Here is a 27,478-nt window from a genome sequence, read left to right as displayed (position 1 = left end):
ATCCTGTTCTTCTGTGGCTGCAAGCTCTGGTATGCCTGTGCCCCTTCCCTACCTGAATAGCCACCCAAGACTGGGACCTGTTTCTGAGCCATAAAACAACAGTCTCACCTCAGCACCAGCAGAGACCCCTGTAATCTCCCCTTGGCCAACCACTCGACCCACTCACTGTCTTTGCGCTGATTTCCAAAAGCAGCTGCTGCTACTGCAGCCACCATCAAGGCTCCTCTGGAGCACAGCCTGCCTGGGGCTGGATCTGTGCAGCGCAGCTGCATTCCACTCTCCTCCTGGTACAACAGATCTTTCTTACTGACCCTCCAAGCCATCTTTGCCTGGAAAATGATCTCACCCCATCCTTTTGTAGGTTCTGCTGCTCTAGGAATTGTCTTATAACATTATTTGAAGGTTTTTGGGGGATGCTCTAAGAAGTCACTGCCTTTTCTCTGCCATCTTGACTCTGCCCCTGTTTATTACTTTTTTTAAAATGACAATTTTGTTTAATAGGGAAGAATGTTTAGCGACAGACACATTAAAGAAAAAGTACCTTATAGCTTATCCCCATTAGAGATAAAGTTTTCTTTTGGTTTTAGATAGATGTAACTTATTTTAAGGAAAGCTCCAATTATTTTTGTACTTTCTAGTGTTTTAAACAGGAATGGGTGTCATATTTTGTTAAAAGCCTTTTCTGTATTGAAATAATTGCATGATTTTTTGTTTTTTATTTTTAATATGGTCAGTTTGTGCTTATAGTTTTCCTAATATTGAAACAGCCCTGTAACAGCCCTTACTTTTACTGTGTGACCAGCTCATGTTTTCTGGCTATACATTTCTCTGTTGACATTTGCAGCACTTAACCTATGTAAATTCTTTGTTTTTAAGGTATTGCAATTTACTGATTGCATCTACTTGCCTTGTCACTGCTCTTGGGCTGACTCTTAACCTAATTTCTTTGTAAAATGCTGTATTTTTAAAATTCAATTATATACTGTCATGTCAGGAACATTAATGTTAAACAGCTGGGCCTTTTTTTTTTCTGGGAGAACCTTAAGTTCATTATAAAAACCTAAAAGGCACAACATTTTATTCCCCTGTTCAATACTACTCCTATCTTTCCCTCTTTCAGATATGTTAAGAATTTCATGGTTCTTTATCATCTTTTAAAATTCTCACCTCCAGTAAAGATTTCTATTGTATATCTGGTCCAGTGTAGCTGATTTCCCCTCCTTGATTTTCTTCATTGCCATTTCCACTTCCTTATGCTGAGCACCTAGAACTGATGTTTATCATTCTGATGTGGTAGCACAACCATCACTGATAGCAAAAATAAATAAATAAAAATCTTAGCACATGTTTTCCATGTTTCCATGTTTGGCTTTCTCATTCTAGTTTTAACTTAAAGTTTCCTTTGGATATATCACTTAGTTTGGTCTTTTAACAAGTGGGTTTTTCCCTCCATTACTTCTCATTGTTTTATCAGGTGGTATTGATTATAATCTCCCACAAACCTTTACTATAAGATTTTGCAAACTACTTTATACTCTATGATGGTGGTTGCTATATACTTCTTTTTAGAAGGCAATTGGGGTTAAGTGACTTGCCTAGAGTCACACAAATAGGAATTGTCTGAGGCTGGTTTTGAACTTTGGTCCAACTTCAGGGCCAGTGCTCTATCTACTGTGCCACCTAGCTGCCCTTTTGCCTTGTACTTCTTTGTTTGTTTGTTTGTTTGTTTGGTTTGGTTTTTAGTGAGGCAGTTGAGGTTAAGTGACTTGCCCAGGGTCACACAGCTAGTAAGTGTTAAGTGTCTTAGTCCTGATTTGAACTCAGGTCCTCCTGACTCCAGGGCCGGTGCTCTATCCACTGCGCCATCTAGCTGCCCCCCTTGTACTTCTTAATGGCAAGGAATCAGGTGTTTGCCAAGGTAAGATTTAGAGTCTTGACTTCATTAGGGCAAATTGGTTTTTAATCAGTTAGAACAATTTCACATAGCAGTTTAATTGTATTCCTTCATCTATCTCTTGGGTTGTTTTTTGCCATCAGCAAATTTTTTATTGTATACAATTTTCCCATTTTTTAAATTTTATTTCTAGTTTGATACTGATCTTTGTCCTAACAATTTGGTGGTGGTCTGATTATATACAGATGGTTTGACTAGATACAGGCAGTTGATTCAGAAATAACTCTCGTAATGTTGTATGGCTTCTTATTTAGTGAAATATAATCAGCTTCATTGTGACGTTACTTGGCATATCAGTTAGCATAACATTAGAGGCTGACAGGTTCTAGACAGCATCTCAGCCAGTGAACATGAGAGGCCAGTACCAGCTTACAGTTGAAACTAAGTTTAATTAAGGTTGTATGGTAGAAGATGATGGCAGTTTCAAACAAGGATTGCCTTGCTAAAGAGAAAAGAAAACAAAAATCGTTTAAAAGAAACTTGGCTCAGCAAAATGGCTTTGAACACATTTTAGGTTAATACTTTTAACATAGGAAAAATGGAAAATATGTGTAAGTTTTGGCATGTACTTTTTTTATAACAAACTTTTTTCACCCACAATGTAACAATGGATCTATGGCATTTAGATTTTTCATATCCCCCTGTTATCTGCCCAAGAAATAGAAAGGCACTGGTGAGGAAAAAGGATGGAAAGAGTAGCTTTGCTAGACCAGGTAGACACAGAGAAACCCTGTGCTGTAGGCAGTTTGTATTGTGTTGAAGCCCTCCTTTGTTTACAAATTACATGCTTACATAGCATCCCTTAAAGAGATGAATGAGAGGATAGGTCCAGAATTGAAGGGGGTTCCAAGAATGGCTTGGGTTGCCTTTGGGAAGTTGCCATTCTTTTAATGATTTCAAATAATTCCTTGAAACACATTTATCTGATTAACATCCGTGTTCTTCCAGTGTTGGTGTATGAATATGAGTCATAGGATATCACAGTTACTGAATATTTCAAGTTCAGAGTCACCCAAAAGGGCAATCATGAACTCCAAGTGGGTGTGAGAACCTTTCAAATGTTAGCAAACAATAACTGAGAAAAGCTACATAATGGATGTTAATCAAGAGGCTTATGATCAGAAAAGAAGATGGGCTAGTCACATGGTCAGAGTGAAAGATAACCATTGGCCAGTCTGGGTGCTCCACGGCACCTATGCGTTGTCAAGAGAATAAGAGGGAAGTCCTTAGCACCTTATCTGGGGACCCTCTGTGGAGGATACATGGGAAGATGTGTACAAGTCACATCCAGTAAGACAACATGGATAGGTTACAGGCTACAATCTTGAAGGAGTACCTGCTTCGATAACATTACAGATCACTCTTTTAAAGAGTGAGTTCTATCATGCAGGAACTCTGCAGTTCTTTGCATTTTACATGATGCTGATTTATTGTGGCAGGGAAGTGACCTCAAGTTCTCTACACAATGAACTGCAAGCTTGGCAAATTCTACCAAAAGCCAAAAAGACTTGAAGGGCAAGCCTTGCAGTCAATTGTATTTCTGTCACCCAAAGACCAACTTAGCAAAGTTTGTTATGGGGTTGTCACTTTTCTCTCACACTTAACCTTACCAGGGATGAGAGGGTTGGTATGTGTTTATGCCTAGTTATTTTGACGATGCTCAGGAAATAAGCTAGTGTAGTAGAAAAGGAAGCGTACTGGACTAGGAGCTAAGAGGACCTGGTTTCACACCCTGGTTATTCTTTGTGACAACTTTTGTGACCTTGGGCAAATCCAGAACAATTCTGGGAGTGGATTGGACTAGATCAGAGCTGTTGTAACAGTGGGTCACCATCCCACACAAGGTTGTGGAATTGAATGTGGGGGTCGTGAAAAGTTTGACAATAATAAAAGGTTTCTGTGCTCACAACGACCAAAATATATACATCTATATTTCTGGGGTCCTGTAAAAATTTCTCAGGCAAAAAAAGGGACACAAGTGAAAAAAGTTTTGAAAAGCCCTGTAATAAATAACCCTCTAAGTTGTCTTTCAAAATTTTAATCTATGATCTTATGACAACTACATTTGACTTTAGGCAAATCTCTTATTCTCTCTGGCTTTCTATTTTTCACTTGTAAAAATGAAAAGACTGATTAGATAACCTTTGAGGAAGATACCTTCTAAGAACCAGATTTATTTCAGAATAATTTTTTTTTTAACTCAGCAACTCCTAAATACTATGTTAGTAATACATAAAGAAGTTTCAAATTCTGGTTTTGTCACTTTACCTGACTGACTTCAGACAGTCATTTAGTCTCTCATCCGAAAAAGGATGAGATGGATTAAATGACCCTTAAAGTTTCTTTCAGCTCTAAACATATCATTCTATAGTTAAATAGAGCTTTGGGAAACTTAGTTTGGTATTTTATTTGTAGGAGTCTCTTAATGAAGAGGAAATCGAAAGCTTTAGAATATATTGTTAGAAGATTTCTAGTTGAAATCATGAAGGACAAATCCCTTTGAGTACAATCCTCATATTTATTGAGGTGAATGCTTATTGTAGTAAAGCTGGTAAGGTGCTCACTGAAGCCCAGTGATATGGCTATAGAAATAAGAAATAATGTTTAGAATTCATTAAGTAAGTGATATTTATGTAGCATGAACTTGTATTAGTTACTACAGGAACCATGAGTCAGAGTCACTGTGACTTAGTCACTCCTTGTCAGGTAATTCCAAGCCCTTGGATGCAGGACTTAGGCTCCTGTCACCTGAGACAGAAATGCTCTTCACCAACTCCCCAGTTATGTTGTTCAAAACACTGTCATTTACCTTTTTATGCTTTATTTAAGCTTTGGAAAGGGCGTTTACACACTTGTCATCTTGTGGGAAACTAAAAAGTGATTTAATAATGCTTACATGATAGCAGATGATTAAAAAAGAAGCTTATATTTCAAATAAAGACTATAGATTGCATAATGGACAGTAAACAAACTGACCCTGGAGTCAGGAAGACCTGGGTTGATGGGGGGAGGTAATGTATATATATGTATACACACACACACACACACACACACACACACACACACACACACTCACTCTCCAACCTCTTAAGTCTATCAAGTTAATCTCCTAAGACTAAAATGAAGATGAGAGGCTTGTCTGTATTGGTCAAGGGCATTTCTGCAAAAAGAGTCTTCCACATCAATGAACTCAAAATGATGTGGGATGGATTTAGAGTCAAATTGATCATGAGTCATCCCCAAAGATTTACAAGACTCAGTGACTCAGTTTCCCAAGTTCTATTGTAATACTGTGAATGAACAGTGGGAGAGAACCAGAAAAATGGAAAGGTATCTCTCGAATAGGGAAAGAAAAGATAGTTATATTTCTAGTATGGATAAATTGATGATCAGTCTCATTATAATAATCTCCACCTTAGGGAGGTACAGGGGAGGGCATATCCTAATTTGGAGTTCCTGGAGGCTTGAGTCCACCCCCGAGGCAAGTATCTTTTTCTGTGGAGGTGTGTTTTGGGGGGTTTCTGTCACAAGGTGAATCTGGGGACAAATTTGTTCTTTTCTGCACATGTCATCTTTCACTTCCCATGTCTAGTTTCAAAATATTTTCATTTATCAGTAGAATTTCTGTACCCTGTCAGTGTATCATTATTATAATTAAGGTCTCTATGACCTGCCTCTTTATGTTCTTGTTATGGGTGCTGATTAATATGGGTACGGAGAACCTAGGCCCTGACTTGTATTAATGAAAACTCAAGTCTTAAGCTATCTATTAACTGGGGTCTGAATCCCTCTTAGAGCTCAAATCTAAATTAGAGCTTGGGTCTTAGGTTTTTCTGTTAACCCCTTTTTTGCCTCCTACCCCAGAAGTACTTTTGTTTCTTTGTTTTTGGAGATTCGTTTGTTGTTGTTTTTGTGTGTTTTTTATCTATGGGATGAAGTCAAAGCTGGTTTTTTTTTTTTTTGCTTTGTTATAAATATATTATATACATTCAAAACATCACTGTAAAATATTATTCCATGTTACAGAAAAGATATTAAGGCTTTATGTTATTTACTTTAAACAAGCATGCACCTTAAAAAAACAACAACACCCTCCTTTCTTGACAACCCTTCTCCAAAAGGGCTATCATTTCCCTCCTACCCACTCCTTACCTTAGCTCATGGCTCTTTCAGTGCAAAGAAACATTTCTAGCACCAGCTGAATTATCGCCTTTCGATGAAAAGGAAAATGTCCGGCTCAAGTCTGCTCCTGAGGGCTGGGTAGAGGTGCAGGGTTAAAATCTGCTCCCTTTGGAATTTTTTTGGGGTGTGGGGCAATGAGGGTTTAGTGATTTTCCCAGGGCTACACAGCTAGTGTCAAGTGTCTGAGGCTGAATTTGAACTCAGTTCCTCCTGAATTCAGGGCTGGTGCTTTATCTACTGTACCATCTAACTGCCCCTCCTGAAGCTTTTCTTTTCTTTTCTTTTGTTTTCTTTTCTTTTTTAGTGAGGCAATTGGGGTTAAGTGACTTGCCCAGGGTCACACAGCTAGTAAGTGTTAAGTGTCTGAGGCCGGATTTGAACTCAGGTACTCCTGACTCCAGGGCCAGTGCTCTATCCACTGCACCACCTAGCTGCCCCTGAAGCTTTTCTTAAATGCAAATTTATAGTGCTGGAAAGAATAGTGAAAGAAGATCAAAGAAGATAAGCAATTCATAAAACTGAAAACTGGGGGATGGAGGAGGCAGTTTTGTTGTTTTTCAAAGCCCAAACTGAATAATTAGCAAATCTGATTAAAGAAGATGTAAATAGCATATCCTAATGGATAGATTACTGATTTGGGGAGTCAAGAAAAACCTAGGTTCCTTTTTTTTTTAGCCTCCAATAACATACTGGCAATATGATCTTGGGTAAGTTACTTATTCCCCCGATAGTTCTTTAAGTTGCTGATTAAACATGGTTCTCTGGAGGAAGATTCTTCCTATAAAGATAAATCATATATTCTATTTTTTTTTAAGATTAGAGTAGAGATAGCTAAAACAAGTGCTGTATGTTTTCTGCTTTATTATCATCCTATGGCAAGGGGAAAAATGGAACAAAATATTTTTCTAATATCTCTACTTAAAATTATATTTTCTCTTTATACTTAGCTATTGGCATGGTACTTAATCTTTGTAAATGCCATTGAAATGAGGATTGATAGTGTCAGGTGATATTGATGATAGCATTTATTTGGTATTAATGAATGCCATGATCATCTACAACGCTCAGTTGAGATTGTCTTTTCATTTTTCTCAAATAACCATCTTCTGTATTCCCCCCTTTTTTTAAAACTAGGTTTGCACAAGCTGTGAAGACAATGCAGAAGCAAATGGTTTTTGTGTAGAGTGTGTTGAATGGCTCTGCAAGACTTGTATTAGAGCTCATCAGAGAGTAAAATTCACCAAGGACCACACTGTCAGACAGAAAGAGGAAGTATCTCCAGGTAAACCTAGTGTTTCAAGTCTTAATTTCATATATGTTAATAAATTCATGGGGAGCAGCTAGGTGGTGTAGTGGATGGAGCACCAGCCCTGGAGTCAGGAGGATCTGAATTCAAATCCAGCCTCAGACACTTAATGCTTATTAGCTGTGTGACCTTGGGCAAGTCATTTAACCCCAATTGCCTCACAAAATAAAAAATAAATGCATGTGCTTCTGAGTTCCATACATTAAAAGGCCCTTCTTCTCAAAGTGCTTCTACTTCAGATTAATAGAAATGTAGATAAACATAGAACCTCTCCACAGGAACTTATTCTTCTTTTCCCATACCTATAAGATAGCATAAAGAACAGTTTTAAGAGGTCTGTTTTTAGAACCTGTTTCTTTATTCACTATGACAGTCTTATTTATATGTGTTACAATCAGGTTGATTTCAGAGTGTGCATGAAAAACAGCACTCTGCATTTTAGCTAGTTTCTCAGAGCTAATATTAGTATGCAAGCTTTTCTGCACTGCTTATCGAAATACCTTTTTTTTTAACCCAAGTAATTTCTACTTACATTTAATATTAATGAAATAAAAGTTTATATAGCGAAATATAAAGGTTCTTTTTAATTTAAGTAGTATGTAGTTCAACTTTATAGCTTTGTTCTTAAATGGGATAATAGTAATGTCTAAATACCCTTGGAGAAAATATTCCTGAAATCAAACAACCCCTCCCACCCACCCTCCTTTAAAACTAAGTCTCCCCATTGTGAAAGTGCAAGGGCTGCTTAGAGGTCCAGTCCCACTACTAACTGTCATGGTAGCTTTGACCTGTTCCATTTTGAACATAGACCAGTTTGTCATTCCTTTTTTTTTTTTTTTTTTTTTTTTTTGGTGGGGCAGTAAGGGTTAAGTGACTTGCCCAGGGTCACACAGCTAGTAAGTGTAAAGTATCTGAGGCTGTATTTGAACTCAGGTCCTCCTGACTCCAGGGCCGGTGCTTTATCCACTGTACCACCTAGCCGCCCCCTAGTTTGTCATTCCTGACACAACATAATATTTTTTTCTCAATATCTTGTAACAAAACTGAGGCCGTTCTCCACAAGAAGCAGCATGCCAGTGGAGAGAGTGCTGAACTTGAAGTCAAGAAGACCCGAGTTCAAATTTTGCTTTTGATACTTAGTAGTTTTGTAATCAGAGTAAACTTCACTAAAACTCAATTTTCTCACCTGGAAAAATCCAGGACCTTATTATTGTGATTGTTGTTATCTAATAAGATAATGTGTATAAAGCAATGGAAATCTTAAAAGAAAGAAAAAATGTTAACATGTAATACATATAATTTATATTAGTTTTAAAAGTTGCCATTTTTCTCTTTATAATCACAGGATTATGCATCACTTTACCTATTTACAAAGCCAGTAATCATGAGGCATTTTGTTTACTTGGGTGAAATTTTTCTGCATTTGAAAGGAAATTTAAATTGCTTACCTAGAAATGATGGTGTCTTGGTAATGGACTTGTGGGCATAATAATCAATTTATGGGCATTCCTTAGGATAAGTCTTAGAGCTGTAAGGGACATTAAGGGTCATCTGATCTGAGCTTCTCATATTACATATAAGGAACCAAGACACAAAATGGGTCAAGTGACTTAACCCAGGGTCACAAATCTAGTAAGTGTTTGAGAGAGCCATTTGAACCCAGGTTTTCCTGACACCCATGTCCCCAGTGCCCTGTCAGCTACACTCAAGGACAGATATCTGTGGTTCTTTTAAATAAAATATCTTATTAAAATTCTTATAAATATAAAATGAGTTTTAAAATTATTTTTACATCTTAAAATTCTTATAAAAATTAGCTATATCTTATTTATGCTGCAGTATCATGAGAATGTTCTTTTGAAATAGCTGAAGACTGATCATTTAAATACTAAAACTTTTCATAGTTTAGCATTTTTATGGAGCTTTAAAATCATAGTTTACATATTCACTCACTTTATTTTCCATATACCTTGTTCTTTTTTTAAAAAATCAAAATTTTATAGGGGAATATTAACTGTTTCCTGTAGCACCCTTTGGCTACCCTCCCATTCTTTGTCTCTTTCCTCTCCAAATTTCTTGATATGTGGGGTCTGTGCCTGTTGTTTCTATTTTACTTAATTCTTCGTAATCTGGCTCTTAGCCTTGAAAACTGTATTAAAGATGTGTCCTCGAATCTAATAGTGTTATCACCCTCAATAGATATGGTGACTATAATTATCTCTTTTATTCTCTGAAACCTAAGAACATTGTCCTCTAATGAAGAAACTAGTCATAGATCCTGCTTTCTCAGTAACTGATAAAGCATTCTAATTTCTTTCTCTGATCATCGCTGTTAAAAACTGAACAATCTTTCTTTTACAGTTGGGCAGGATTATTTAAATCCTGATCAAAATTAGGAAAAACTTTTCCAGTAATCCATCATGTATTGCCAAAGGACACCTTTCATGGGAGATTATCCAGAGGTAGAGGGAGTAGTGAGTGTATTGATACACTAGCTACATCTCAGTTTTATTTGTTCTTCTTCATCTTCTCTTCCTCTTCCTCCTTCTCCTCCTTTATATTACATTTTATTTACCTTATCCAGGACCTTGAAGCTCCCTTTTTAGCTTGAGGGTACCCCCTCATTCAAGGCATTCCAGCAAAATTCTCCTAAGCCAACAGCCAAATTATCTATCATATACTACCATCTCTCTTTTCTCCTGCTTGATAATCCTATACCCATCTTTTAGATCATTTACCTTCATGCACTGTTACTTTTCTAATACATATCCCATGTAATATAAGTAGCAGCCATATGAAGTGATCTCTAGGTAAATCTTTCAACTAGAAAACCCTTATTAAATGCCTATTATATGCCAAGTACTCTCTTAGCTTTGAGAATATAAAGACACAAATCAAACAGCAAGGAGCTTACATTCTGTTGGAGGAGAAAACATATTAACATGGAAGTATAGACAAAATATAATAAAAGGCAATTTGGGGAACAAATTGTTCATTAGGAAGGAAGTGGTTCAGGAAGGCTTCATGTAGAAAGGGTATGCTTACTCTGAGACTTGAAGGACTCAGGGGATTCTGAGAGTTGGAGGATGAGGGAAAAGTAGAATGGCACTAGGTGTGTTTTCCTTGTCCCCTTTGTTTTGGGCAACTAGATGAGCACATGCATGAATCAGTAGGCTTCACTGTTGTTAAAATAGGATATATAGATCAGGTTACAGGCATCAACTACATGACAGAGAGAAGGTACAAATAATACATATTAGGGAACAGAGAAGACGTATTTCTTTCCACTAAGTCTGTCCATGGCCTAAATACTTAATGCTTTGAGTCATGCTAAAGTGGCCTTTGTACTTGCTTTATTGATAATTTCATCATTTTGGGAGGTAGAACAAACAGCCAATGAAATTGCTAGTTTGCACTTAATGCTGAGTAATATGTAAAGTGCAAATCAAAAGGTTTCACCTCTCACTAGCAGTTTAGAAGAAGTGATAAATGTCAGCATTAGCACACTAATACACACTATAAAGAAAAATGTTAGTAAACAATGTGAGGAAGGGATATGGCTATGTTATCCTCTTGAAATCACAATTTTTAAAGAAAGGGAGAAATACAGGCATCCGACATGTATCAATTTGGTAAGAACAAATTTCAAAACATTGGAGAGATAAAAAAGTTGTCTAAAGACAGTAGTTTCATAGGGACCACAGATCGAACTGAGCCTTTTTTTTTTTTAAATAAAGAAATGCATTTTGACCCCCACCCCATAAAACCTTACATAGTAAATAATAATAATAATAATAATAATAATAGCTATCATTCCTATTGAGCTATAAGGGTTGGCAAAATGACTTTACTTATTTTAATCTCATTTAGGAACAGCTAAAAGGTAGAGTGGATAGAGTTGCTTGGTCTATAGTCAGAAATACCTAAGTTCAAATTCAGCCTCAGATATTTACTAATTGTGTGATCCTGGCCAAGTAAGGCACTTACTGCCTTAGTCTTTTTTTTTTGGTTTTGTTTTGTTTTGGTGAGGCAGTTGGGGTTAAGTGACTTGCCCAGGGTCACACAGCTAGTAAGTGTTAAGTGTCTGAGGCCGGATTTGAACTCAGGTCCTCCTGATTCCAGGGCCGGTGCTCTCTCCACCCTGCCACCTAGCTGCCCCTTAGTCTTCTCATCTTTAAGATGGGGATGATAACATCCCTTTCTCAAGATTATTGTGAGGATCAAATGAGGAAATATTTATAAAACAATATTTAAATTACCTAGCACATAATAGATGCTAAATAAATGCATGTTTCTTCCCTTCCCATGTTCATGTTGTGTTTTTTGAAATAATTACTATTGCTATAGATATCATTTTGGGGTAAGCTTATATTAATTTATTTAATATTTTATACCAATAAAGGATTGACCACATGTCTCCCTAAATTCTCATGGTTTCAGGCCAAGTGGTAGACAAAGCAGAAAGAGGACTTCAGCATGGCAGTTAGCACAAGCAGGAGAAAAGCCCTAGAATACCCATGCTGTCTCCCAGGGAGATAGCACGTGGTCTCAAGGAGACCCAAGAGAATCCCAGAAGACCTACAAGACCTATGCTGTTCTAAAAGAGAGAGCCAAGAGAAGCTATCCTCTTTTTTTTTTCTCTCTCTATTTAAAATTTTATTTTCCAAATTACATGTAAAAACAAATATTGACAACAATTTTTTAAAACTTTGTGTTCCAATTTCTCTTTCTCCCTCCCTTCCCACCTCCCCACCCCCAAGAACTCAAACAATTCAATATAAGCTATACATGAGTAGTCATAGAAAACATTTCCACATTAGCTAGGTTGTGAGAAAAAACAGATTAAAAACAAAACTTCAGATTAAGGAACTGTCAAAAAAAATATGCTTCAAGCTGTTTTCAGATACTATCAGTTCTTTCTCTGTAGATGGATTGCAATTTTCATAAGTCTTTCAGAGTTTTATTGGATCATTGCATTGCTGAAAATAACCACATGCTTCGCAGCAGATCATCTTACACTATTGCTGTCTATATATTATATTTCACTCTGCTTCAGTTCATGTAGGTCTTTCCAGGTTTTTTTTTTTATAACATCCTGTTCATCATAACTTTTATATAGTACCTGACTATTTATGAAGATAACCAATAACATGGTAGAAAAGCCAGAGAAGTCCTAAGTGGTTCAGCAAGCTGAGAAATGAGGAAATGTTCAGGATTGGTCAGTTTTTTGATGAAACTTTTTTTGGACACTTTTAATATAATCAATTTAGTCTATTTTAAACTTTGTGATCATTTATATATCACTTTTTTGGATAAGAATTTTATCCCTAAACATATATAGTTGTATAAGGTCCTTGATCTGGTTACTTTATGTGTCTGTTAGTAGTAACAACAAAAACAACACTGAGAATTTATAATGCCTGTGTGCCAGATCTTCTGCTAAGCTTTTTAATTACATTATTTTTTTTTAATGGTATCTTTTCTAACTGTCATTTATTAATATGCTACCTCCCTTGTATTGAGCCTGTCTTTTCAAGATTTCCCTGATGCATAGCAAATCTTGTTCCATCCTCTCACTTTTAATATGTATATGTCTTTACTTTTTAAATGTCTCTCATCTAAGGAATTTTTGGATATTGTTTTCTTAGTGGGATCCCCAAATTCATATCCTGATTTCTAGTTTACTGTTGTTGGTAGAGTTGGTCTTTAGAAAATAGTATGAGGGGCAGCTGCATGACTTAGTGGATAAAGCACTGACCTTGGATTCATGAGGACCTAAGTTCAAATCCGGCCTCAGACGCTTGACACTGACTAGCTGTGTGACCCTGGGCAAGTCACTTAATCCTCATTGCCCCGCAAAAAAAAAAAAAAAAAGAGTAGTATCGTGCCTGCATTGTCCATTGACTGTCTCATTGAGGTTTTTTTTTTTTTTACTGATTGAGTAATCTTTTATTTATTCTGTTTTATTCATTGTTTATATTTGTTCTCTGCCCTCTACTCTCTTCACCCTATATCACTTCACACAAATATTTATTCCTGCATTCTTAATTTTCATTCAGCATAGTAATACCCTTATATTCCTGTATCTTGTGTCCAGCCCTCCACAGTAATTAGTTGTGTCTTGTTTCTAGCTTTTTCTTAGCACAAATGATACTCTGAACTTATTTGTATGCATGTCTATTTTAGTACATTATTTTCTTGCTGCCAATAAACTCCATGGGGTGAGAGTGAGGGATAAATTATTATAATTTCTAGTTAAATGAGTAACCAGTTCAGTAACTTTTCTTATATTATTCCAGATGCTTTAACATGTTGGACTATTTAACATTACCAGCAGAAGTGAATTAGAGAGCCTGTCTTCCTGTGGCCTTGGAAACTTCCCATTTTTAAGCATCTTTGCTAATTTACTAAGTGTAACTTAATATATCTCCAGATTGTATTGAGAGTTGTGATACTGATAGATATCAGAGATTTGATTCTATAAAACAACAGGATTTAAATGCAAGTCAGTTTTCATAGGAAAAAAATACCTAAATATTTTAAAATAATAAAGGTCTATTGCTGCACTGTGCCAACATAGGAAAAAATTATATTGCCCAAATTATGATTCATTATTACCTTAAGGCCTATACCAGTAAAATGACCAGAGGAGCACTTTATAGAATTAGCAAACATAATAAAATTCATTTCAAAGAATAAAAAGCTAAAAATATAAAAAGGTATAATGGAGTAAGGTAGGAAGTAGGGGAAATTAGTGCTGCTATTTCAAATTATATTATCAATCAGTGCATAAGCTCATTTTTTGTTTTTTTAATAAAGCAATTGTTGTAAAAACATTATTGGAGTACAAATTGAATGAAATTGATTCAGTGAAATAGAATAAATAACTTCTTTTCCCTTGCTGCCCCTGCTATTGCCTTCCTTCCAATTTAAACTGTGTGTATCTCCCGCAGTTAGAGTTCAAGAGCAAAGGGACCTTTTTTTTTTTTTGGCAGGGCAAAATGGTGGTTAGGTGACTTGCCCAGGGTCACACACCTAGTAAGTGTCCGAGGCTGGATTTGAACTCAGGTCCTCCTGAATCCAGGGTCAGTGCTTTATCCACTGTGCCACCTAGCTGCCCCACAGGGACCTTATTTTTGCCTTGTTTTGTCTTCTTGTTCCTAGAACAGTTTCTGGTACATAGTAGGCTCTTGATAAATCTTTTTTGATTTGACAGGGTTTGAAACCAGATTTCTTTTGGCTGACTGAATTGCATCAAGTTTCTTTAAAACCAAGACATCAAACATATAAGCCTTGTAGTGTATTTATATAGCATGTCAAGGTTTTTGGACATTTTAGAAGAGTCAGCCCTGTCATGTAGGTCATATAAAAAGTAACGTCCCCATTTTCCAATTAAACAAATTGAGATTCAGAGAGAGATTAAATGTCTAAACTGTGATGAGTAAAACTAAATCTGTGGTCACCTTAAATTAGAAGCTTTAGCACCAGTCTTTGGGCATAAAGCATTTATTAAAGAATAAAGAGAGAACAGATAGGAAATCTGTCTACCCTGGTCTACTACTTCTGCCACCACGAGCTTGTTTTAGCCACCAAAGAGACAACTTCTCAGTTCCATTCCAGTGGGAGCTTCCTGTGGCACTGGAAGAGGGGCGGTCCCCACACATAGCTCCAAGTTAATTGGCGGGTAGCATTCAAATCCATTGATTGACATGACTTGAGGGTGGTCCATGAATTGTGACATGACTTCCTGATGCTGGAATGACCTTAAAAAGGTCACCTCATGTCTTTCTCAGCAGGGGGTGGCACCCTGGTTCTCACATACCCAAGATTACTCATCAAGCAAGTGGTTGTATACAAATAAGTTACAACAAAATTCTAGTTTTGAGATCCAACGAAGATGCCTAGATCCAGGCTCACTAACAACTGCTAACAAGCAGTTATCTTTATGTGAAATGGTGAGTTTCATAAGGACAAATTACCCCTTTCCCATCTTGATTGCTTCTGTTTTTGTATTTTCTTGCTCTTTACAAGCATTTTTTAAAAATAATAATGATTATCAGCTGTGTGGCTTGGGTGTTTATTGTTTTTTTTTTTAACCTGGTCTACTCATTATTCTTCTACCTTCAACAAGATTATACCATATATTGCTTTCGGTTTGAGGATTAAGTAGGTTGTTAGCATTCCTTTTTAACTATACCTTCCTGGAACTCTTATGATTGTTCTATTTCACTGTTTTGTTTAATGAAATTTGTTACTTCCTTCCATGTACAGTATCTTTATCAGTCATTGAGATTCATTACTTTTGTACTTCCTTGGAGTAATATCCCTTCTTAAAAAAAAACAGAATTAAGAAGTACTACAAAGGAGATATTTAGATATGGCATGTAATCTAGAACTCATCTAAAAGATGATTATCTAAAAATGAAGACGCCAGATCAATCTGGTTTCTTCTGGTGAAGCCCTGACAACATGACAGTTACTAATTCATAATGAAACTGTATGTTAATTATTGCTTGCCCCCAAGTAATTTGCATATCCCTGTATGATTCATTTAATTTCAGATCCTGAGATCTTTTTAAGTCCTCCTGATAGCATCCTGCTCATCATTTCTTATAGCACATAGTGTTCCATCCTAATCTCATCCCACAATTTGTTCAACCATTCCCCAATTGATGGGTATTACCCAAATTTCAAATTCAACTTTTTTTTAAAAATGTCGTTTAGGGTACTGATGTGGTAGTGGTATTACTAGGTCATAGAGTATGCATGGTTTTATAGTCCTTTGGCCATAGTTTCAATTTCCAATCAATAGTAAGTTAGAGAATTTTTTTTTTAATATGGCTATAGATGGCTTTGGTTATTTCATCTGAAAACTTCATGTCTTTTGATTATATATCAGTTGGGGAATGGCTCTCTTTAACAATTTGACTCAGTTCTCTAAGCGTTTGAGAACTGAGGCCTATCAGACAAACTTGCTGTTTTTTCACAGTTACTGTTGCTAACTATATTACACTCCATCCTGTTCCCTCCCCATGACATTTACTCTATTTTCTATCTTCTTTCACCTTATCCCTCCTCAAAAGTGATTTGCTTCTTCCCCCTCCCTCAATCTGCCCTCCCTTCCTTCACCCCCTCCCCCATTATCCCCTTCCCCTCCCATTTTTGCACAGGGCTGGATATACTACTTTACCCATTTGAGTGTATATTATTCCCTCTTTGAGCCAATGCTGATGAGAGTAAGGCTCACTCATTCCCCTGGTCCTCCCCCATCTTCCCCTCCACTCTATAAGATTTTTCTTGTTTCTTTTATGTGAGACACTTTACCCCATTCCATCTCTCCCTTTCCCTTTCTCCCAGTGCATTCTTCTTACTCCTTCATTTTATTTTAAAGATGTCATCATGGGGCAGCTAGGTGACACAGTGGACAAAGCACCAGCCCTGGACCCGGGAGCACCCAAGCCCAAATCTGGCCTCAGACATAAGACATCCACCAGCTGCACCACCCTGGGCATGTCACCCAACCCCAACTATCTCATAAAACAAAACAAAAACAAAACCCAATAAACAAAAATAAATGCCTTACAGATATCATCTATTCATATTCAATTCACACCTGTGCCCTCTGTCTAAATATATTCCATTCAACTGCCCTAATATTGAGAAAGTTCTTATGAGTTAAAAGTATCATCTTCCCATGTAGGAATGTACACAATTTAACATTTTAACATCCCTCATGATTTCTTTTTCCTGTTTACCTTTTTATGCTTCTCTAGGGTCTTGTATTTGAAAGTCAAATACTCCAGCTCAGGTCTTTTCATCACGAATGCCTGAAAGTCCTCTCTTTCATTGACATCCCATTTTTTCCCCTGAAAGATTATACACAGTTTTGCAGGGTAGGTAATTCTTGGTTGTAATCCCAGTTCCTTTACCCTCTGGAATATCCCAAGCCCTCCAGTCTTTTAATGAAGAAGCTGCTAGATCTTGTATTCTGCTGACTGTGGCTCCACAGTACTTGAATTGTTTCTTTCTGGCTCCTTGCAATATACCTTTTGGGATCTCTTTCAGGAGGTGGATTCCTTCAATTTCTATTTTGCCTTCTGCTTCTGGAATATCAGGGCAGTTTTCCCTGACAGTTTCTTGGAAAATGATGTCTAGACTCTTTTTTTGATCATGGCTTTCAGGTAGTCTAATGATTTTCAAATTATCTCCCCTGGATCTATTTTCCAGGTTAGCTGTTTTTCCAAGCAGATATTTTACATTGCCCTCTATTTTTTCATTCATTTGGATTTGCTTTATTGTGTCTTAATTTCTCATGAAGTCATTAGCTTCCATTTGCTCAATCCTAATTCTTAAGCAGTTGTTTTCTTCAGAGAGCTTTGTATCTCCTTTTCCATTTGGCCTTTCAAGCTGTTGACTTTTTTTTCCCATGACTTTCCTGCATTACTCTCATTTCTCTTCCCATTTTTTTCTCTGCCTCTCTTACCTTATCTTCAGAGTCGTTTTTGAGCATTTCTATGATCTGAAACCAATTCATATTTTTTTTGGAAGCTTTGGATTTAAGAGCTTTGACTTTGTTATCTTCTGAGGGTATATTTTGATTTTCCTTGTCACCAAAGAAACTTCCTATGGTCAGCATTTTTTCTGTCCATTTTCCTAACCTATTTCTTGACTTTTAAGTCCTTCTTAAAGTGGGACACTTCCCAAGTTTAGATGGTCCCAGGTAGTATGATTTAAGGAGAGGCAGGTTCTTCCCTCCCCTGGCCTGTGCTCTGGTCTGTAAGTAACCTCAGGCCTGCTTGCTCTTTAACCTGGGAATAGAAATCTGGTTCACTGTGGCAACTGTAGTTGCCAGGTTGGTTGTGCCTGTGTCCCTCCCCAACCTGGGCCACTACCACTTGACTGCTTCTTGGTTCAGAGCATGGGTAAGCCAACAGAGTTCTGCCTCAGCAATAGCAGAGACCCCTACTATCTCCCCCTGGCTAACTGCTTGACCCCCTCACCAGTCTGTGAGCTGGGTTCTAGAAGTAGCTACCCACTGCCTCTAGCACAGCCTTCCTGGGGCTGGATCTGTGCCACAGCCTGGGGCTGGATTTGCCTCAGGTCTGGGCTCCACTCTCACCCTATAAAACAGACTTTTCCTGCTGACTTTCTAATCTCTTTGGCTGGAAAATTATCTCACCCCATCCTTTTGTGTTTTCTGCTGCTCCAGGAATTGTCTATGGCATTATTTGGAGGGATTGTGTGTGAAGCTCTATGAAGTTATTTTCTTTCCTCAACCATCTTGGCTCTGCCCCCTCAACATTTGTTCTTATAAGATTTTGAGTTTAAAATTTTTCTCTCTCCCCTTTCCACAAGACAACAACCAGTCTGACATAGGTTATATGTGTACAGTCATGTTAAACATTTCCACATTAGTCATGTTGTGAAAGAAGTATCAGAACAAAGGGGTGAAACCTCAAGAAAGGAAGAAAAAGAAAGTGAAAATAGTACGGTTCAATCTGCATTCAAATTCCCCAGTACTTTTTCTGGATGTGGAGAGCATTTTCCATCATGAGTCCTTTGGATGGACTTATCTTACATCATTGTATTACTGAAAAGAACCAAGTCTATCACAGCAGATCATTACACAATTTCGCTTTTACTGTGTACCAATGTTCGCTTGGTTCTGCTCACTTCACTCAGCATCAATCCATTTAAGTCCTTACAGGTTTTTCTGAAATCTGTCTGCTCATCATTTCTTTTTCTTTTTCTTTTTTTTTTTTCTTTTTCTTTTTTTTTTTCTTTTTCTTTTTCTTTTTCTTTTTTTTTTAGTGAGGCAATTGGAGTTAAGTGACTTGCCCAGGGTCACACAGCTAGTAAGTGTTAAGTAAGTGTCTGAGACCGGATTTGAACTCAGGTACTCCTGACTCCAGGGCTGGTGCTCTATCCACTGCACCACCTAGCTGCCCCATATCATTTCTTATAGCACAATAGTATTCCATTACATTCCTATACCACAACTTCTTCAGCCATTCCCCAATTGATGGGCACCCCCTCAGTTTCCAATTCTTTGCTACCACAAAAGGAGCTGCTATAAATATTTTTGTGATCTCTTCTTGTTACAGTTAATCAAAATAATCTTACAAACCTTGAAGAATTGGCTATCTCACTTTTCTCAAGTCAAATCCCATACTCCAATACCAAGTGGAGGGAAATTGTGTTTAACCATCTGTTCTTTGGGCTATAGATTGGTCATTAAATTTTTAAAAGGTTCAGCTGCCTTTTAGAATAGTTTTCATTTATATTTTTCATAGAATCATTTCATAAAGTCTTAGACCAGTATTTGTAGTTTCTAGTTTTCACTGGGATGTGGATGAAACTGTTGAGGATTTTTTGTTTGTTTGTTTGTTTGTTTTGTTTGGTTTTTTGCAGGGCAATGAGGGTTAAGTGACTTGCCCAGGGTCACACAGCTAGTAAGTGTCAAGTGTCTGAGGCCAGATTTGAACTCAGGTCCTCCTGAATCCAGGGCCAGTGCTTTATCCACTGCACCACCTAGCTGCCCCGAGGATTTTTTTTTAACATCTTAGGTATTATTTAAAATCTAATTAAGATCAAAGTTTAAATTAACTACTTGATTTATAGCAGTTCAACAAACCTTTTCTCTATCTCTTCCCTTTTATTGTAAGGGGCTAAAATTCTAGCTATGATGTCTAAAATCTAATGAGTGGTCGCCTTAAATTAGAAAACTTATAGCACCGATCTTTGGGCATTAAGTATTTATTAAAGTATATTAGGAATTAGTAAAGAGAAACACATAGATCAAGTATGAAATTTGCTTGCTCTCCCTATCCTGCCTGACACTTGCTTCCCAGCTGAAGTCTCTCACCAAAAGGCCTTCTCACTCCTCCCAGAAGCCTCTTGTCAAACAGGAAACAGGGCAGTCCACAGACACACACAGCTCCCTACTTGACAGGTCCCACGGGTGATTCTATGGATGTAACTTCCGGATACCGGGCAATTTCCGGACACTAAAGTCATATGGTTTCTTCTCATGGCCAGAGCTCATGATCTCCCTCCCAGCAAAGGGGTGTCATTCCAAATTCTCACATTATTAATAGGAATTCTAACGCCTCTTTCTCTACAGAAGCTGTTGGTGTTACCAGTCAACGACCAGTATTTTGCCCTTATCATAAAAAGGAGCAGCTGAAGCTCTACTGTGAGACTTGTGACAAACTGACATGCCGTGACTGCCAGTTATTAGAACATAAAGAACATAGGTAACAACAAAGTAATATGTCATTGAGGTAGAACTAGAAAGTTTAATCTAGCTAGAAAATAAACTCCTGCTTTGTACAGACATTAATTAATCTTCTTTCTAATGTGGTCCATGAAAAACAGCCATTGAGTGGGTTTGCTACCTTTACTTGCTATCATCTTAGGTATTTTGAAATTTGTAATCCAAGTGTGATCTAAAAGCAAATAGAGTTTTAAAATCAGATTATATAGTATTCTCTATAAGAATATTATTGTTTTGTTCCAGGTACAGTTGTATTTTAATTAGGAATTTTCTAGAAATTTAGAATCTTATTTACAAACATGATTTTCATGAGTCAAATAATGTCTCACTAAGTATACAGACAGTGAAAGCCTGAACTAATGTGTTTTCTTTATACCAGTTGAACAATAAATCTCCTCTTGGTCTAATAAGCATTTTGCCAGTCCAGTAAGCATTTTATGTACCTGCTATGTATTTATGTTCTCGATCTTTTTCTTGACTAGAAGATGAGTCCAATTAGAAGCTTTTTCAATGAAGACTGTAAAATTGTCTTCCCCCATAGAGTAAAATAATTTCCATGTATGCAATTTTTAAAAGTACATTTTTTCATGCCTCTAAATATTTCATAAAAATAATGCTCAATCAGATTTTTTTACTTGTTTATCATGGATATACAGGGCCACTTTTCTCCCTTTTGGGGGTTCTATAGATTGGATTTCTGAGAAGCAAAATTAGGGTAGACATTATAGATACTCTAAATGATCACCTAGGGAATGACTCAGAATTATACATTACCTAGAGGTAAGTAGGCATGTCAATATTTATGCCTGACCATTTCTTTCAGCATGGTTGAATGTTGTTACACTCATTATTAAAGGTTTGCCACTTCATTTCCTTCAGTATCTCCAAAGTTAGGAAACTATTTTTCATATAGGGAAGATATAGAAGAGTATCTAGCTGTAGGACAGGCTAGACCAAAGAACATGAGAGCTGGTTAATTTGATAAAAGGGACAGTTGCTGTCATCTATATATAAATTTACAAGAAACATTTGTTAATATAAATTACAGATGCTTTGTGTTGCTAATAATATTAGCATACTTCCCAGTTAATATTAGAAAATGCCAATAAATAACGAGATCTAATTTTTCCATGATTTTTTTTTAATATAAGATCTTTTGCCAGAAAGTTATACGTAGGGGAAGTAGAAAAACAATTTTATTAAAATCTCAGAATAATAATGCCTAATATTTTGGACAGTTTTTCTGCTTGGCACTGTATCTTAAAAGATTACAGTATACTATACCATTGGACTTTCACTTATTTACATTTACCTATATGGTAGGAGGAGGTTACACCAGCATATGATTTAAAAAAATATGCTTCCAGCTGTAGTTCAGTATAACCTGAAGTGTTCTTTGTGCAAATATACTAAAAGGCCACTTGTTGGATTTCTCTTTCTTTGTAAAAGGAGATGGAATGATCCCTAAATTCTTTAAGAGAAAGAGTTTTTCCAACACTGAAAAGGATTGAATGGAAGGCCTTTCAAGAAGACCTGTATTGTTAGACTTTACATATGAATCAAAAGCTCAACTTAGAAGGGAACATGACAGTTTTTACACACGTTTAATGCAGAAGTTTCTTTGATTTTTTAGTATAAAGATTAATAAATATTTCTTGTTTTGGAAATTTTTTCATTTGTTTTCCCATGTCTGCATTTCCCCCCTTTGTCTTATTTTTAAAATGTTTCCATGTGTCTTTTTCTCAGCTCCATTTTTACTCCCACTTTGGTTTGCCCTCTCTTTTCTTACCCTTTTTGCTTGCCATAATGTACAATTCAAGTGTGGTTAGTTGCATTTTTTAGCTTTTCATTTCCTCTTCTTAATTTAAAAAGCAGATGATGAGTGAAATGTTTATTTTTGAAAGTGAATCCTAGGATTGTGTTAAGTTTTTAATTATATAACCTTTGAGCTATTTTTTCCCCCTGTGAGTCATTGATTTTCCTTGATAGAAAAGGAGTCCTGCTCACCTGGTCTGAAGGAAGACAACTTACAGAAATTCCAGTGATTTCAAAGACATTCAACTTCTATTGAGATTCTGGGCAACAGTAAATGAACAAAAGGGATGGTTCTGTGTACAAATAAATAATAAATAAGACCTGAATATCCTGTAAAGCAGTCACAAGGTAGTAAAATTAAGATGGTATGATGTAATGGAGAGCTTTGGATTGGGAGTCAGAAATACAGAAAGCCAAACATGGCCCCATCAAGAGTAGTGACACCAGACCAACCTAACAAAATCAGGGGGCTGCTTTCATAAATTCCCCATGTTATCCTTATGCAGAAGATCAAGAGATGTGTTCCAACTAATAATAAATTAGATTAAGTGCAGACTGACTAAGCCCTGTAGCATTCAGTTAATTTTAAAGGAAATCTATATTGAAGTGGCTTAGAAATCCTACCTTTTCTCTGTTGATCAATATTCTTGTTCAGTGATTTAATGAAGGCTTAATGGCATGCTTTTGAATTTTGTGAGTGATATTTTCAGGCAGTCAGGATCCAAAACAATTTTAACAGGATACATTAGTTGCTACCAAATTTAATTTGCAGAAATGTACAATTCTTCATCTTGGTGCAAAAAATCTACATCACAAGCACAAGGATAAAGAGCCATAGCTAGACATCATTTCCTTTTGAAAAGATCAGTGGGTTTCCATATACTGCTTACTCAATATGAATCATCAGTATGACATGGTAACCAAATAATTTAATGCTATTTTAATCTGCATTAAGAGCATCATAGTGTCCAAAATGTCAGGCAATAATTCTCTGTCTAGGTCTGAACACACCTGGAGTATTGTATTCATTACTGAGTGCCATATTTTTCGTAAAACATAACTTTTTATTGCCGCACTGGTGTTAAGAAAACACATGCTGGAAGAAGTACTAGAAATGGAAACCAATGTGGTGAGAGTGCTTGAGGGGATAGGTCATTCAGGGACTTGGGAAATAATTAGCCTTGGGGAGTTGGGGGGAGGATTAACTGGAGGACATAGATAGCCTTTAATACTGAAGCTTTTGGATAACGAGTTTAGACTTAATCTGTTTAGCCTCAGAGGTCAAAGCTAGGAGTGGTAGATGGAAGTTGAAGAAAGGAGAGTTGAAGCTCAACCTAAGGAAACATTCCTAATAGTATGAGCTGTCCAAAAGGATAATGGGCTTCCTGTTCCTGTGGTTAGTGAGTTTCTCTCTTCTCCCCCCCCCCCCCAATTATTGAAGATAGGGTACTGCTTCTTGAGGATAGAGTATAAGGGATTTTGGTGTCAGGCCTGAGTTCAACTTCAGTGCCTCTGACATCCTTTCCAGTTCTGAGGTTCTGTGAAATCTAGGTTTTCAATACTTATTCGTCTGTTAATCAGCTATATGAGACATAGTATACTAAAATAATTTGGGGAAACCCTAGATTTCTCATCTTTAAAATAAAGGTATGGAACTTTAGAGAATTAGAGGACCAGATCTAAGATTTAATGGCTTATACACAAGTTAGTTTATTTTTTATTTTGACATTTTATAGATCAGTTTATTATTATACAATGTATTTGTAGACACATTGGACCTTTCTCGTGCAGCTTTAATGTACCCCTGGAATAATTGCAGATACCTGTGTTCATATGTGCCAACATGCTTACTGATTTAATAATGCTTTTTTTCAGTGAACAGTTTTCTCTGTCACCTTGTTCCCCCTATTTTATCCATGGGCCTCTCCCCAATGAAAAAGAAAAACAAAACCCTTGAAACAAATAATACATGGTCTAGGAAAACAGATTCCTACATACAGGTTACATTCTGTACCTTAAGTCCACCAGTTTTTTATCAAGAGGTGTGTAACATGCTTAATAATTAGTCCTATGGAATTGTGGTTGGTTATGTCACAAAAATTTTAGACAAAGAAAAAACCAAAGTCTTCAAGCCAAAAGAAAATAGGTTTATTGAGAAAGGGATCATGCTTCACAATAAATCCTGTCTCAGGTCTAGGACTCAAAGACCCCAAGCTTCAGAATCTATGAATATTTATACCCTAAGTCAAGAAGTACAATGTTTAGATTTCCCGGGGTAGAGCCAAGATGGCTGAGGAAGGGCAGTAAGCTCTCAGAACTCATAGCCCAAAAAACCTCCAAAGAATGCCATAGGATAATTCCTGAGGAGCAGAACACACAAAAGAGCAGGCTGAGATCATTTTCCAGCCAAAGACGGCTTAGAAGGTTGGCAGGAGGGGGCTGCTGTGCCGAGGCAGAAAGTACAATGTGTTCTATAATGGCATTTGTCCCCATATTCTTACAGCATCATACTCTTTTTTAAGACATAAGGGGGGGGGCAGCTAGGTGGCACAGTGGATAAAGCGCCAGCCCTGGATTCAAGAGTACCTGAGTTCAAATCCAGCCTCAGACACTTGACACTTACTAGCTGTGTGACCCTGGGCAAGTCATTTAACCCCCATTGCCATGCCCCCCCCCCAAAAAAAGACATAAGGGGTAAGCATTTGCATTATACATACCCCAGATATAAAGAAATACCATGCATTGCCTCCCTTAACAGCGTACATAGCACCATCCTTGCTTTTCATATACTTTTGTGTTAATTCATCTTAGTAAGTTGACCTTTAATTTGATTACACATTTTTAGCCAACAAGATGTAACTTATATAAGTATGTTTCTAACATTATTAGCTATTTATTATGCATCTTGTTCCTAGTTAAAGCAAACTAGACATACACTTAATTCCTCATCATCATCTAATGAAACTTCTAAAGCATACTAGATAATGTAATGAAGCTATAAAAACGATACATACATAAAACAGAAGTAGACCAAAGTAAAGTCTAAAATCACTAAAAACTTGGGACTGAGGGAAATTTTCACTCACAGTTATTACATTAATCTAAATTCTTAGGTCTTTGCCTATACAGATTGTTTTCTTGATTCTGCTCTTCAACTATGGGTCATGACCCCTATATGGGGTTGTGTAACTGTATGTGGGGGTTGTGAAAAATTTGGCCATAGTAAAAAGGTTATGTGTACGTATTTTATATACCTATATACCTATGGTCATGTAAAATTTCCCAGGCAAAAAATGGTTGGGTAGAAAAAGTTTGAGAAGCCCTAACTTAGAAGATGAATATCTGCCCCTGTCACTCCCTGCAATGTCAATTTAAATATTTCCTCAGTACTGAATTGTATTTAAGTCTTTACTTTTAGTAGAAGATAAACCTTTTGTAGAATCTATAGAAATGTCAGAACCAGCTTAGAAACTAGTAATTCAGGCCTCTTCAAAGCTTATTCTGATCACTTTAGCTAGCTTTAAGTTACAAGGAGAAGATAGGAGAACTCAACTAGGTCAAATGAGGTAAATATATATAGGTTTATTAGGGGTTTCTTGGGCTAAGGCACAATTGTACCTTATATTTTACTTACCAAAGAAGGATTCCTTTATTATTTTTTATTTTTTCAATTTTAAAAAAGCCATTGCCTGAAATGGGACTGTGATACATTTATTTCATTTTGAATTTCTTTCGTTGAAATTCTTGAATTTATTTTGGATTTTTCTATTTTAATTGGAATAAATTCTTGTAATAATGAATCCACTTTAGTTTTTGTGATTTGTCTATGATTTTTACTACACACGGAGAATTTATCATAGTACCAAATTATTTGAACAGGGGTGTTTTTTGGTTTGGGGGTTGGGGTTTTTTTTTTTTTTTGGTTGGTTTTTTGCTCTTTTAAATTTTTTTTACTATTTAATTTTTTTCCCCAATTACATGTTTAGACAATTTTTAGCATTCATTTTTATGAGATTTTGAGTACCAAATATTCCTCCCACCCTACCCCCACCTCCCCTCTTCCAAAAATGGTATGTAGTTTTATAAAGATTATACATGTGCTATCATGCAAAACCTGTTTCCACATCAGTTACAGATGTGAAAGGAAAAACAGATCAGAAAGGGGGAAAAGCATGAAAAAGAATAAAGCAGGAAAAAATATGTTTTGATCTGCATTCAGACACCATAAATTCTTTATCTGGATGTGAATAGCATTTTCCTTTATGAGTCCTATGTACTTAATCTTGGAACATTGTGTTGCTGAGAAGAGCTAAGTCATTCATAGTTGATCATCACACAATATTGCTGATATTGTCTAGTGTTTTCCTGGTTCTTTTCATTTTACTTTGCATCAGTTCATTTGAACAGTTTTTAAAGAAAAAAGGCTTTTAAGAAAATGATTACTTGATAATCCTTACTTGTAAACTATAGTATCATTATTTGTCTTGGTTATGTAAATGTGTTTTGATTGTAGATCAATCAGATTTTTTTAAAATGTATTAATTTACTTATTTTCTTCAGATATCAGTTTATTGAAGAAGCTTTTCAGAATCAAAAAGTGATCATAGATACATTAATTACTAAGCTAATGGAAAAAACAAAATACATAAAGTTTACTGGAAATCAGATTCAAAACAGGTAAAATTATTATTTGATCATTACTATAAAAGTGTTTTATCTCGCAATTTATAGTAACTTTTAGGTATTTTTGTCATTAATTTTTGCCATGTGATATTGCTAAAAAAATTTTTAATAGCTGTTAAAATTGTATCTAGATTTCATAACTACACCAGCACCTACTTGTTCTTGCTGTTCAAATTGTTTGCAGTTGCATAATTCTACAGAAATGAGATATTCTGCTTGAGTGGCAAATCACCATTATGAAAATCTCTGGTGTAACTATCTG

At 36.4% G+C, this 27,478-nt stretch overlaps 1 protein-coding gene across 2 annotated transcripts in view; it reads left to right on the top strand.

Annotated features, from left to right (window-relative positions):
- The window catches only part of TRIM24 (tripartite motif containing 24), a 123,620-nt gene that overhangs the window by 53,169 nt on the left and 42,973 nt on the right, over positions 1-27,478 (top strand). For both annotated transcript variants that reach the window (XM_043966496.1, XM_043966495.1), the window contains exons 3-5: positions 7,271-7,418; positions 20,566-20,698; positions 27,094-27,210. In XM_043966496.1, coding sequence (XP_043822431.1) covers positions 7,271-7,418; positions 20,566-20,698; positions 27,094-27,210 — 398 coding nt within the window. The remainder of the gene's footprint in view (positions 1-7,270; positions 7,419-20,565; positions 20,699-27,093; positions 27,211-27,478) is intronic.

The sequence above is a fragment of the Dromiciops gliroides genome, chromosome 5, assembly GCF_019393635.1.
Source record: "Dromiciops gliroides isolate mDroGli1 chromosome 5, mDroGli1.pri, whole genome shotgun sequence".
Classification (NCBI taxonomy): Eukaryota; Metazoa; Chordata; class Mammalia; order Microbiotheria; family Microbiotheriidae; genus Dromiciops; species Dromiciops gliroides.
The sequence above is the reverse complement of the archived record's forward strand: the minus strand, read 5'-3'. Positions and strand labels throughout refer to the sequence as shown.